This window comes from Arachis ipaensis, chromosome B06 (genome assembly GCF_000816755.2).
Source record: "Arachis ipaensis cultivar K30076 chromosome B06, Araip1.1, whole genome shotgun sequence".
In the NCBI taxonomy this organism is placed as follows: domain Eukaryota; kingdom Viridiplantae; phylum Streptophyta; class Magnoliopsida; order Fabales; family Fabaceae; genus Arachis; species Arachis ipaensis.
In genome coordinates, this window is record NC_029790.2 from 132,931,802 (window position 1) to 132,944,099 (window position 12,298).

The following is a 12,298-nucleotide window of genomic DNA, read 5'->3' on the forward strand; positions in this document are numbered from 1 at the left end:
CATCCATTAAAAAAAAATCTAGATTATCTTTACTTTTACATCTCATTGATTCCAAAGGCTGATATATTTAGTTTTTGGGGGCTTCTATGATTTTAACTGGCAAATGTGACTGGAGATCATTTAGTGTACTATTTCCGGTTACCTCCCCCACTCTGTTTACATACATGATTACTCTTTTATGTGAACATTTGGACTTAAGCTCCTATCATTTAATTATCTGGCATATCTACCTGTTGACAACATTTCAAATTGCTTTATCCCCATTTTTTCCTTCCTTTTCTCTCTTCTTTTTTTTTTTTTTTTTATTTGAATTCAAGGTTTCATGTATGCAACTTATTATGGTTTATTTCTGCATTCACATGCAGGGTTCCAATGAAGAGTCTAAGCAAATGGAGATTTCCAAACTTCAAAAGATGTTAGAAGCCTTGAATCTTGAATTAGATGCAGCTAAATTGGCAACAATTAACGAATGCAATAAGAATGCTGTTCTGCAAAATCAGTTGGTATTGTCAATGAAGGAAAAATCTGCTTTAGAAAAAGAGTTGGTTGTAATGGAGGAAGTACGGAAGGAAAATGCTCTCCTAAAGGTATTTCGTGGATGTGGTTACACGTGTGCTGCTATACGTGTGATAAGAGAACACAAACTTGTTCATTTCCAATTGCATGTATATGGGATATTTTGAGACTAGCCAATGTTGCATTGAGATTAAGTTTTATGTCTGCGCAATCGCTGTTTTAACTTTTACTTCTTTCTTGTTTTCTCTCCTGAATTTGGTTACATTATTTTTCTTTCCTCGTCTTATATTTCTAGGATTCTTTGAGTGCCTTCGAAAAGAAGTGCACAAATTTGGAACTTGAACTCATGGATGCTCAAAAAGGCCGTATAGAAATGGTTGAGAAACTGAGAGAATTTGAACAGAAGTGTTCTCAACTGGAGCAAAGTGTTAAGAGGTGCCCTTTCTTTCTCCTCCCTGTAACCCCTTTTTCCTACTTTCTACCAAAATACAAATTTATTTACTGAATGTATATTTCCCATTACATTGGCCTTTCCTTTTTGCACGTTTTAAAGTTTTAGCTTTATTATAAATTTTCCTGACTTGTAATATTGTATATGGTTCCTCACTCTAGAAGGTAATTTTTTGTAACTACTCATTTTTAAACTCAACTACAGCCTTGAGGGGAAGGTATTGAATTTAGAGGAAGAAAATCATGTGCTTCGGCAGAAAGCCTTAAGTGCTGCTCCTAAGAGTAACCGTTCAGGTCTTGCAAAGTCATTGTCAGAGGTAATTTGCTTCATGCATATTCATTAATAGATGATTCCTGCTCTGGTTTGCTCTGTTTATTATTAGTTTATTTTATCTGTTGTGTTCTCATGAGTTTGCATTGTGAATTGTATAAACATTATTGCTTAATTTGTTGTTTTTTCTGCAACAGAAATATTCAAGCGTAATTTCTTCCCGCACTGAGAGAAAGCCCCTATTTGTAAGCTACTCTTGTTTTCATCAGTTTAAAATAATTTCTAAATTGAACTATAGATTTTATGTGGTCTGGTTTTTTGCAGGAGACACCCACACCCACAAAACTTGCTCCCTTTACATCAGGCTTGACAGACCCTCGTCGTCCTAAGTTAACAGCAGAGAGGCACCAGGTAGACTTATTATTGTTCTGGTTGTGTACTATATCCTTTGCCTTTAGTTTGAGGTCATGTTTTGTCTAGACGACATACAATTTTAATGATTTTTTTTTTCCACAAAGATGATAAAAACATGGAGGTATGATGAGTCTAAGAGTAGAGGAAATTCTTGTGAGGTTAACAAACTATTCTATTGACTTTTTTACTTTTAAACTTCTTCACATTTTTGTAGCTTAGTAGTTTGCACAACCAAGTATATGAAGTTCAATTATAACAACCTCGTTTTATAAAAGTAAAATAGCTTAAGCACAAGGACCAAGGTAAGTTAGGTAGGTATTTGTATGATCCCATTTTGCTCAAAGCGAGTATCAAGTGAGTGCATAAAAAAAGAACCACACACATTCCTCTAGATTTATTCATCAAAAGCTAGAATTGCTTCTATGATTCTATCTTCTATTTAACATGTAATTGTCTGTTGTCTATTGGCTAACAGATTTCACGTTGTGCAGGATAACTATGAATTTCTTTCTAGGTGTATCAAAGAAAATTTGGGATTTAAAAATGGTAAACCTCTGGCAGCTCGTATCATATACAAATGTCTTCTTCAATGGCGTGCCTTCGAATCTGAGCGCACAGCTATTTTTGATTACATAATTGAGGGCATAAACGATGTTCTAAAGGTAAATATGATATTTTCTCTCATCGGTAAAAACTTCCTCATATAGTAGTTTTCTTTCAGTGTAGCTTAAGATTGGTAGTCCTGTATCTGAATTGTAGCTTCTTTGTGTAATTCAGGTTAAGGATGATGCCTCTCTATTGCCATATTGGCTTTCAAATACATCTGCCCTGCTGTGCCTTTTACAGAGGAACATACGTTCAAATGGCTTTTTAACTCCCACTGCTCATCGTCATACGGGATCTTCTGGTTTCAGCAGCCGATTAGGCCATGTAAGTTGTCTTCTACCGCTCCCACTCATAAATGTATAATAAGATTTTTTTGGGGTGGGACTAAGGGCGCATTATGATGGATGACAGGAAAAGATTCTATAGCTTAAATTGTGGACATTTAAAGTTGATTAATTCCTTTGGTGTTGATAGTTTCATTCAATTTTCATTGAAGTCCCTTTATTTAAAAAAATCCGTATCATGTTTTTGTGTTGCTAAAAAATTTGCACTTACTTTTCTATAGTTTGTATATTTCCAATTAAGTCCCTATATTGTTCGAACATTTTCCAACCAAATCCTTGTAGTTTAAGAACTTTGTGATCCAGTCTCTATATTGTACAAAAAGTTTTAGAGATGAGAAAAAAAAAAGAACTTATAATTCACTATAGAGGCTTAATAAAAAAATTTTGGAACTGGAGGGACTTGGTTTAGAAATGCTTGTGATATACATGGATTTAGTTAGAAATGTTTAAACTAAAGGGATTTGATTGCATCTTTTTATACAATGCCGTAACTCAATTTCAAACTCTAGGAATATAACTGAAAATTAAGTGATAATATACGGATAAGTTAACCTTTAAGTTCAAAATTTGATTATATAAGGCCATTTAACATTCAACTCCTGTTATTTGGTTACATTATTTATTATTTATTGCACATAATTATGCTTTATACTAATGGGTAATGACATATTAATCTCACACACCAGGCAGGTGTGAAAGAACAAATGAATTGCACATTAGAGGTGTAGGTAATATAGGGGCAGAAACACACTAAAACTTCATCAGCATTGATTATTTACAGAGTTTTTAGTTTACACTGTTTGTCCAGGATTCCGCAACTTTATTTTGTGTCTTCCTCTTTATGTAGTTATGAACTTATGATAGCATTTCCAGGGACCAAAATCTCCAATGAAGCTTATTGGATATGATGATGGTTTTTCACATGTGGAGGCAAGATATCCAGCTATACTTTTTAAGCAACAGCTTACTGCTTGTGTAGAGAAAATTTTTGGTCTTATACGAGATAATTTAAAAAAGGAACTCTCCCCTCTGCTGGGGCAATGTATTCAGGTGGCCCTTTATCTTTCCTTTAACTTTTTCTTGATTTTTGACTTGTTATTTGCAAATAAGCCAAGGCTACAGTATCAATTGTTTGAGTAGTTGATCTTTCTTTTTGCTTTCAATAATCTTATGGTTATAATGCGTGACTAGCTTTCTATCTTCAAGTGAAGCAGTTTCTGAACCAATTTTATTACTTAAAATATTTCCACATGTATTTAAGTAGTATCTCTGTAACAACGGCATTATTATTGAATTTCTTCCATTTTACTTACTTCCATTTTACTTACAATAGTTTATGCAGTGGAACTTATTTCGTAATGAGATGAATTTTAATTTCATAAGTGATGATTCTCAGCTAGCAATTACCATTTGCTCTATCTTGGGATATGTGGAAATACTTGTGTTTGTTGAAACTTATCTTAATTGTTTGTGAATTGTGATCCATGAAGCTTGATTTTGGTGTTTGGTTCTTGTGGGGAAGTTCAGAAAATACAGTTCTTGGTGGATGAAAGAAACTAGAATTCTTTTCGAAATTAATTTTAGTATAGTAATGATATAATTTTTGTAACTAGCAGCTATAGATAAGCTTTTCACCTGCCCTCATAATCCTATAAGTTATTATTATCTAATATTGCTATTATTATTATTGACAATTTTCAGACCCTCTCCTCATCAATAATTGCTAGGGTTATATTTCAAGTCAACATTAAGATTCTAGTGATTTTTCCTAAAAGAATTATAATTTACTTTTGATATCTATGGGACATTAGGCACCCAAAGCAGGACGATCCCATGGTGGAAAGTCAACCAGATCTCCTGGTGCACCTCCTCAACAATCATCTGGTGGTCAATGGGACAATATTGTCAAATTTTTGGACACACTCATGAGCCAACTTCGTGGAAACCATGTATGTTCTGCATTCTTTCATTGGTCCTTTTACTTCTCTGTTTAGTCTAATCATATGTTTTTGTCCATTTTCATGATTTCATCATAATTGTGTGTATCACATCGATATGCATGTTAAGCCTGCATTATTACATATACAAACTTCAGTAATCTTTAGTTTTTATCTTTTTGTTAGGAGGATATCTTATCCTCCTTTTTTCCTTTCTTGGTGATATTCTTATATATATAATATATAAAAGCATGGTTACCTAGGTCTTAGCTATACCTTCTGTATTTACGTAAAGGTGTCTTGAGCTGTTATTGTTAACAAAGTCTCAACCATTTACTGATCCCTTTCTCCCTCCTTTTAACAAAATATTACGTGTTCAGGTGCCTTCCTTCTTTATCCGCAAGCTAGTTACCCAGGTCTTTTCTTTCATCAATATAACCCTTTTTAACAGGTAAAAAACTATAATTACTTTAATGACTTTTTATAGCCTCAATTCGCTAATTTGCTTTGTTAATTTGTTGATTTTTTTAGCCCACATTATTTATTTATTTATTTATTTGTAGTCTTCTCTTGCGGCGTGAATGTTGCACATTCTCAAATGGTGAGTATGTGAAGTCTGGTCTAGCAGAATTGGAGAAGTGGATAGGCAATGCAACAGAGGAGGTAAAAATGTGATTGCTAATGCTAGTTTGAGATTTTTGTTTCATGACCTGACTCGGTTCTTTTGTGAATTGTAGTATGCAGGAACATCTTGGCATGAGCTTAATTATATAAGACAAGCTGTTGGGTTCTTGGTATAAGCACTTGCTTTTTTGTTTTTGGACTTCTGATGGTGTCAAATAGAACAGCTATCCCTCATTTTTGCTTTCCAATGTTCGAATTATTCAGGTAATACATCAGAAGAGGAAGAAATCTTTGGAAGAGATTTGCCAAGATCTTTGCCCGGTATGATTATGGTTACAGCATTATTGTTATCATTGAATTCACTATATTTTCCTTCTCATTCTATTGAGTTTCATCATTCATGTAGATGTGAGTGCCATAGTAACTTTCTTGCATCCATTGCAACATCTATTCTTTTACAAAGTTTACATAAACACAAATTTAGCAAGAAGGCTAAGTGTAATTCTTTGACAGGCACTGACGGTGAGGCAGATCTATCGAATCAGTACTATGTACTGGGACGACAAGTATGGAACCCAGAGCGTATCCAATGAGGTAAGATGTGTTTAAAACTGATTTAAATGCAATTGTGATATTGTTCCCTTGGTTGTTCTGAGCTATTTATGGTGAACAGGTAGTCAGTGAAATGAGGGAAATTGTTAGTAAGGACAATCAGAACTTGACCTCAAATTCTTTTCTGTTGGATGACGATCTGAGGTACAATTCTCTCATCCATTTAGTTGTGCTGTGCTTGCTGTGTTTTTAACATTTGTTTCTTTGATGTTAAGACATAAATCTGAAGTGAAAAAATAGTTAAATGAAGTGACTTGATGATGTCTATGGTTGAGTAGCATAGCTTTTAGCTCTTCAGTTGGTTCTTGTTGAATTTCTGTACGATGCAGGATAACAACAATCAAAGAAATTGTCTCAAAATAAATATAATCTACTATGAGATGTTGATGTCAATCTCCACACTTTTGCTCCTCTAAAGTGCATGTCACATATTTGAGAGTGAAGTATTTCAACCGTTGATATGGGTAGCTATAAATGTTTTTTTTTTCCTTAAATTATTTATTTAAACTAAATCTAAAGTGCAACCTGCAGTGTAGAGGAGCCAAATCTTAGAATTTTTGTCTAGGATTTTATGTTCTGGACTTTGGAACTTTGTGAGTTGAGTATGCCATTTGTTTGTTTATTTGTAATCACCTTTGGTTCCTGTTGCAGTATTCCTTTCTCGGCCGAAGACATAGATATGGCAATCCCTGCTATAGATCCGGATGATATTGAGCTTCCACCATTCTTGTCTGAACATCCCTGTGCCGAATTTCTTACTTCGCTTCAGAAGTCTACTACAGTTTCATGATCGTTGCTGAAGCTCAATTTAACCTCAGTATCTCATCTCTTGAATTAAATGTCAAGCATATCCACAGTGGAGACACAAGTTTCTCTTCACATGTGCATCCATGGTTGTCATCATATATATTTGTGCAAGTGCATGACATTGTAATCAGAAGTCGAAGAGTAATTTACTTTGTTTATTCTGAGTAGTTCTAGTTACTTGTAAGTAATTATTCAGGGATAGATGACGCTTAATGGATGGTCTCCTGCTGCTATTAATACTGCAGCTCTTCTTCTGGTGTATATTTGTCATTGGTCTTTATGTTGTATTCTCTGTAGTATAATTGCTTCAGAAAGCCATGGCAAAAAAAAGGGTAATGTAATTTCATTCATTGATGTAAATACTAGTCCAGTTCCTTTCTCCGTTAAGTCTTTCAAATTAAAGTTATGAATTTGCAGAACTTTACAAGTAGGGTTTATATGCTTAGGAGTTGTGAAAGCATTTTATGATTCCCCAAGCTGAGGATGTGGTTTAGTTTTATAAATTACTCCGTTCCCTTCCCTATGATTGTCGGCTACAGATGGTACTTCATTTGGAAAATGATATGCTGCCTTCAAAATTAGGTTATATCAATTGTAAATTGTAATACTAATCTCCTTTGTAAATATGATTATATTGATTTGTTGAGAAAATATTTATTTTGGTTTCTAAAGAATTTTAGATAGAACATTTTAGGTCTTAATAAATTTGTATTCTTTAAAAATTCTAGAGAATTATACTATACTCCATATTGGTTTTTTCCGTCGCATTGAATCAATTCTTTCACGTGTTGAACAAAATAAATTTTTAACAAAATTTTATTATAAGACAATTAGGTACTTGAAAGATACACTTAAACAAATTAATACCCTTTCAAAATGGTGTAAGAATGAATTTGTTCGATAATTTTTGAAGGCTTTTTGAGAATAAAAATTTGTTAAAGATAAAAAATGTTTGAAAATCTTTAAAGATCAATTTGTATAAATATTCTAATTTGTTTTATAAAGGCATTAAAATATGTAAGGCATATAGGTTAAAGTGTCAGTTTCGTCCTATGTTTGGGATAAATTCAAAGTTCAGTAAATAAATAGCCTTCAAAAGGCGTTTCATAAGGAGATTATACTCTTACCTATTTGGGTGATCCTTCAAACATCTAATCACATTGCTAAGTAGAATACACAATATGGACATTCGATCTATAATATAGCTTATATGATTACAAAGTCGAAAAATTGGAGAAGTTAGAGCTCTCATGGCCTAATATATAATACTCTATCAGAACTCAGGAAGATATCCTAACTGTAATCGCTCATGTGAAAATTTCACACGATATGTCAATTTTTACCATTGATTAAGAAAGTGGAGCCAAACTTGCAACCCACAAACACATCTAATCAACGGTGAAAATAACGAGAGATGAAATTTTTACATGAGATGATTCATTCCTAAACATGCAAGACTCTATCTATTGCATACAATTTTTTCTTTTACCCTAATAGCCTCTTGCTCTTTCAAATAAATACCACTAGAGCAAAGATTCTTTCAAATGAAGTCAAAATCAAAGACGTAGTTCTTAACTAAAAAAGTTTATTTTCTATGACGGATGAGCTGTTTCATCTCCAAGGGAGGGGCTTGGGATCTTAACTGTTGCTGCAATGGCACAATGATGTAGATCGGCCATGGAAAATGACCTCCATGGAGAGAAACTCCTCTGCAGCAGAGAGGTCGGAGACACAGACGCCTTATTGCTACGCGGATGTAGTGGCGGAAGAAGCAATTGGGGCGTCGAATTCGAGCTTGAAGTTGTCGAATCCTCACTACTAGTCATACTACTACTACTTTCAGAGTTGTTCATTGCAACAGCAAGAGCCAATGAACTTCGACTCGAGCTCAATGTTGTTGTCCTCTTGTAAATGCCACCACTATTGCTCCTCAACATGGAACTTCGATTCTTATTATCCCAAACATGGTTAAACGCCATCAAGTTCCTACGCCTCCTTGTGTATGCATTCTCCGGTTTCGCAATGTCTTTCATGGATGGTGTAGATGCTGCATCACCAAGGCTTGTGAATGACTTGGACTTGCCATTATAGAACTTTGAAATACCCCTCCTACATAATCATATACTTCAAACCATCACAAAAGATGCTAAAAAAATTAACCTAATTGTATTTTCTGTTACACACATATCATGCATCTATATCTTCTTGACTAATCTAATCTTTTATATAGGGTGTATCCATTTGCTAAAATCAAATTAACATGTTTCTACCATTTTGACCAAAAATAAAAGACAAATGACACAAATTTTCAGGGCTGTTTTTAATTTGTGAAAACACATGGAGACAAATTCAATAGCTGGAAATTACATCAAGGATCAACCAAGACACTAGTTGATGCGTAATCCATGATCACAATAAAAGATTGAACAATTTGGCACCCTAATTTAGTTAAATAAAATATAAATAACTTTGTTCCCCAAAAAAAAAAGCACCCTTTCCAACTTAACAACCAGCTAACTCATCTAACAAACAAATAATAATAAAAAAAAAAACTAATAAAATCAAAATGACATACCAACCTAACTTCAACTGAGTTCAATAATTTTTTTTTCTTTTTTATCTTATAGAAACTACTAATTAAAAAAATAAATACAGAATAAGATAGTATAAAGCTACAAACTTAAGGATCTAAGGAGTATAAGCACATAAATGATTATTAAAATACACATTTAAATTTAAGAGTTGAAAAATGCATAAAGACTAAACAATAATGTTGAAAAATGAAAATAAAAAAAAGGGTACCTTATTGGAAGAACTTGTTCTAAAGATTCCATGGCATGCAAGGGTCCATTGTAAGAACTCTGAGCCTCATTTTCACCATTCTCATTACTATTACTGTCCATTGATCTCTCAGACGAAACGTCGTCGTCGTCGTCGCTGTTCCTTCCGATCGAAGACGACGACGACGTACTGCACTCTTCCACCTCCGCAGCTGCAGGCTTCTTTGCCACGTCATCAACCTCACGCGCCTCCATAAACACGTTGGCGCGTGGTGGAACCACCGCCAACCCCAGCGTTTCGAGGCTCATCATTGTCCTCAAGAAGCCTAACACAAAACAAAACTCAACATACAAAGATTCAAGAAAGAGAGAGAGACAGATAGATTTGCATGAAGAGAGAGAGAGAGAGAGAGAGAGAGAGAGTAATGTGCTTTTGTCAGAAAAACACAAACACATTATAGCTCTCTTTAATTTTATTAACAAAAAAATTTAATGTCTTCTTTTAATATTTTTAATTTTTAATGTTTACTTTTATTAGGTAATATCATTTTTTTTTCAGTTTAAATATATTTTCTATTATATCTGCGTATCTATCATTTTAGCACTTTAAATAAGATTCATCCTTAGACATTACATATTTATTTTCTTAAAATTCATTAGTGCTGGCTGTTTCATCATTCGCTTATTAATGAAGTTATAATTATGACCTTCTTGTTCATAAAAGAATCACTTAAAATAGTTTATTATTCTGTTACCATAAATTTAATTATTGATTTTGCTCCATGTCTTGATGACAATGCAAGGAAAACTTGGACAGAAATAGTTTATTTTAAAAGAAAATAATATATAAATATATAATAATTAATTTATTAATTAATTTTAAGAATTTATAGAATATTTTCTTCTTTAAATAAAGAACGTAGTGGATAGACTATAGAGTATCCAACAGCATAGTACTGTACTTTTGTTTTTTTTTATTTATTTAAAAAAACTATTATTAGTAGTTGGGGGAAAATATAATAATATATTATGGGATGAGGGGGGTAAAGTGGGGGTTGGTCTTATCTTGATCCACTGGATGTTAAAAAAAGAAAGTATGAAGCTTTTGCAAGTTTTCTTTTTTCTTTTTTTTTTCTTTTCCTTTTTGAATATTAAGAATGAGCTGTGATCTATCTTTTCTATCTATAATACAGGGTATCTTCAAATGACTCGGTAAGCATCTTCATCTGCCTTTTATTTCTCAAATTCTATTTGTTTCTAGAAATAATCTTTCAAAAAATATATGTTTGTCTCTAGAAATATTTAGGGTAATTATATTCCTTATATTTATATATTAAGTTGATACTTGATACATTCATTCTCTGTCATTTTTATTTTTTAGATGAAATGTAAAACTCACTTGCTCCAAATTTTGTCTTAGTTTATAATTCTAAATAAAAATAAGTGAAAACAATTTTCATGAATAAAATAATTTTTTTTTTTTTAGAACTGTCTAACATCAAATTCCTACTAATAAAATTTAAAAGTTTGTGGTTTAATTAAAAAAAAAATATAAATGATCTCAATTATGAATTATCTCATCCAAATATTAATATACAAAGTTTGAAACTTAAGGAATAGAAGTTGAAGACCTTTCCTTATAGTGGGTCAATTCCATTTCCATGAGATTTTATTTTACTATCATAACTTTTCATGATTAATTAATCCATCTATTAATGTTCTGGGTGCTAATTAATCTATGTATTAAGGTTAATTACTATTCACAACACATCAACGCAAGCAAGCAGATCATGTGTTGGTTTAGGATTAAATTCTTATTCCAAATTTCAAACTTCTAAATCCTGAATATTTAACTTCAAATTCCAAATTTCATCGTATTCTAAATTTTAAATCATAAATTTTTAATTAATATTAAATAATAAAGCATGAATCTTAAATTTTATACTAAACTTAAAAAAAATTATCTGTTATAGTATATAAAACGTGTATAAAATATTTTACATGTAATAGATTCCATAGTAGTAAAATAATATAGAAAAATTTTATTTACTTCTTAAATTTTGGCTCATATATAGTTTACTTCATGGAATTTTAAAATTACAATTTAACTCTACATATTTATTAAATAATACAAAATACTTGTCACTGATTATTCATTCATAGAAAGTAATCATTTTTTGAAAAAAAGAGTGAAAAAATCTTTTTTTCCATATATTAACATATAACTTTAGAGAATCAAATGTATGTGATGCTCCATAAGTTAAATGTCATTTTTCCCACAAATATATATAGCAATCCAATGTAAAAAAATAATAATAATACTCCAAATAGGTTTTTAAGAATTTGGCCATTCGATAAATTTGTTCTCTAAAAAAATTAACAAAATTTTCGGTCCTCAACATTATTAGATATATATCATATGCGTTCTCAGTTCAGATTTAATCGGTTTATAGAATACTTTCTCTCCTACGTAAAGGTGATTAGTGTGACGTGTCAGGTTCAATGATACGCGTCGCTTTCATGACACACTAGTCCCTATACACGTGACCAAAACGGCATCGTTTTATGGCTACTCCAAACGACGTCGTTTTGAATGAGACAGATTAGTCCCCAACCTTTGACTTAGAAGTTTTATAAAATTAGGGTTTGTCTTTCAACTCTCTTCCAACGTAATTCATAATTGATCTCTCTTCTATGTTTTCGACCAAGACCATTGTAGACTGAAGAAAATTAATTGGTGATGGTGATAGGAGGCAGCACGTCAACAACAAGTAGGCGTCGTGGTGGGAGATTTGCCAACGATAGATTGAGCATTGAAAGCACCACTTTCGGTGGTAAGAGACATTTTAGAAAAGAAGAACACCCTAAGTGCAAGTACTGGATGTATGCCATAGTCACTCGGTCTCAGACAGTGAAAAACCTAAATAGAGTTTTCTT

The 12,298-nt window shown here is 32.5% G+C and overlaps 2 protein-coding genes across 3 annotated transcripts in view; one reads left to right on the forward strand and one right to left on the reverse strand.

The window, feature by feature from the left end:
* Positions 1 to 6,996, forward strand: part of LOC107605482 (myosin-15) — an 18,673-nt gene extending 11,677 nt beyond the window's left edge. Inside the window, exons 23-38 of one of the 2 annotated variants that reach the window (XM_016307372.2) lie at positions 366 to 587; positions 812 to 951; positions 1,172 to 1,283; positions 1,435 to 1,482; positions 1,562 to 1,648; positions 2,143 to 2,313; positions 2,429 to 2,581; positions 3,475 to 3,651; positions 4,413 to 4,550; positions 4,919 to 4,989; positions 5,102 to 5,201; positions 5,276 to 5,332; positions 5,427 to 5,483; positions 5,676 to 5,756; positions 5,836 to 5,918; positions 6,426 to 6,996. In XM_016307372.2, the coding sequence (XP_016162858.1) occupies positions 366 to 587; positions 812 to 951; positions 1,172 to 1,283; positions 1,435 to 1,482; positions 1,562 to 1,648; positions 2,143 to 2,313; positions 2,429 to 2,581; positions 3,475 to 3,651; positions 4,413 to 4,550; positions 4,919 to 4,989; positions 5,102 to 5,201; positions 5,276 to 5,332; positions 5,427 to 5,483; positions 5,676 to 5,756; positions 5,836 to 5,918; positions 6,426 to 6,564 (1,836 nt within the window). In that variant the 3' untranslated portion in view covers positions 6,565 to 6,996. Of the gene's footprint in view, positions 1 to 365; positions 588 to 811; positions 952 to 1,171; positions 1,284 to 1,434; positions 1,483 to 1,561; positions 1,649 to 2,142; positions 2,314 to 2,428; positions 2,582 to 3,448; positions 3,652 to 4,412; positions 4,551 to 4,918; positions 4,990 to 5,101; positions 5,202 to 5,275; positions 5,333 to 5,426; positions 5,484 to 5,675; positions 5,757 to 5,835; positions 5,919 to 6,425 lie in introns of those variants that run through there. The other variant, XM_016307373.2, reaches the window with a different exon arrangement.
* LOC107605483 lies at positions 7,718 to 9,829 on the reverse strand. The gene is made up of 2 exons (XM_016307375.2): positions 9,384 to 9,829; positions 7,718 to 8,690 (listed from the first exon to the last, which is right to left on the reverse strand). The coding sequence occupies exons 1-2, from the start codon at positions 9,815 to 9,817 to the stop codon at positions 8,174 to 8,176; spliced, it is 951 nt and encodes a 316-aa protein (XP_016162861.2). The 5' UTR covers positions 9,818 to 9,829; the 3' UTR covers positions 7,718 to 8,173.

Bases quoted from the DNA above. Each gene is read 5' to 3' on its own strand.
- LOC107605483 (XM_016307375.2), bottom strand. From the start codon at position 9,817: ATGTGTTTGTGTTTTTCTGACAAAAGCACATTACTCTCTCTCTCTCTC. The intron at 8,691-9,383 runs GTACCCTTTTTT...ATGATTATGTAG, and splicing joins GAACAAGTTCTTCCAATAAG to GAGGGGTATTTCAAAGTTCT.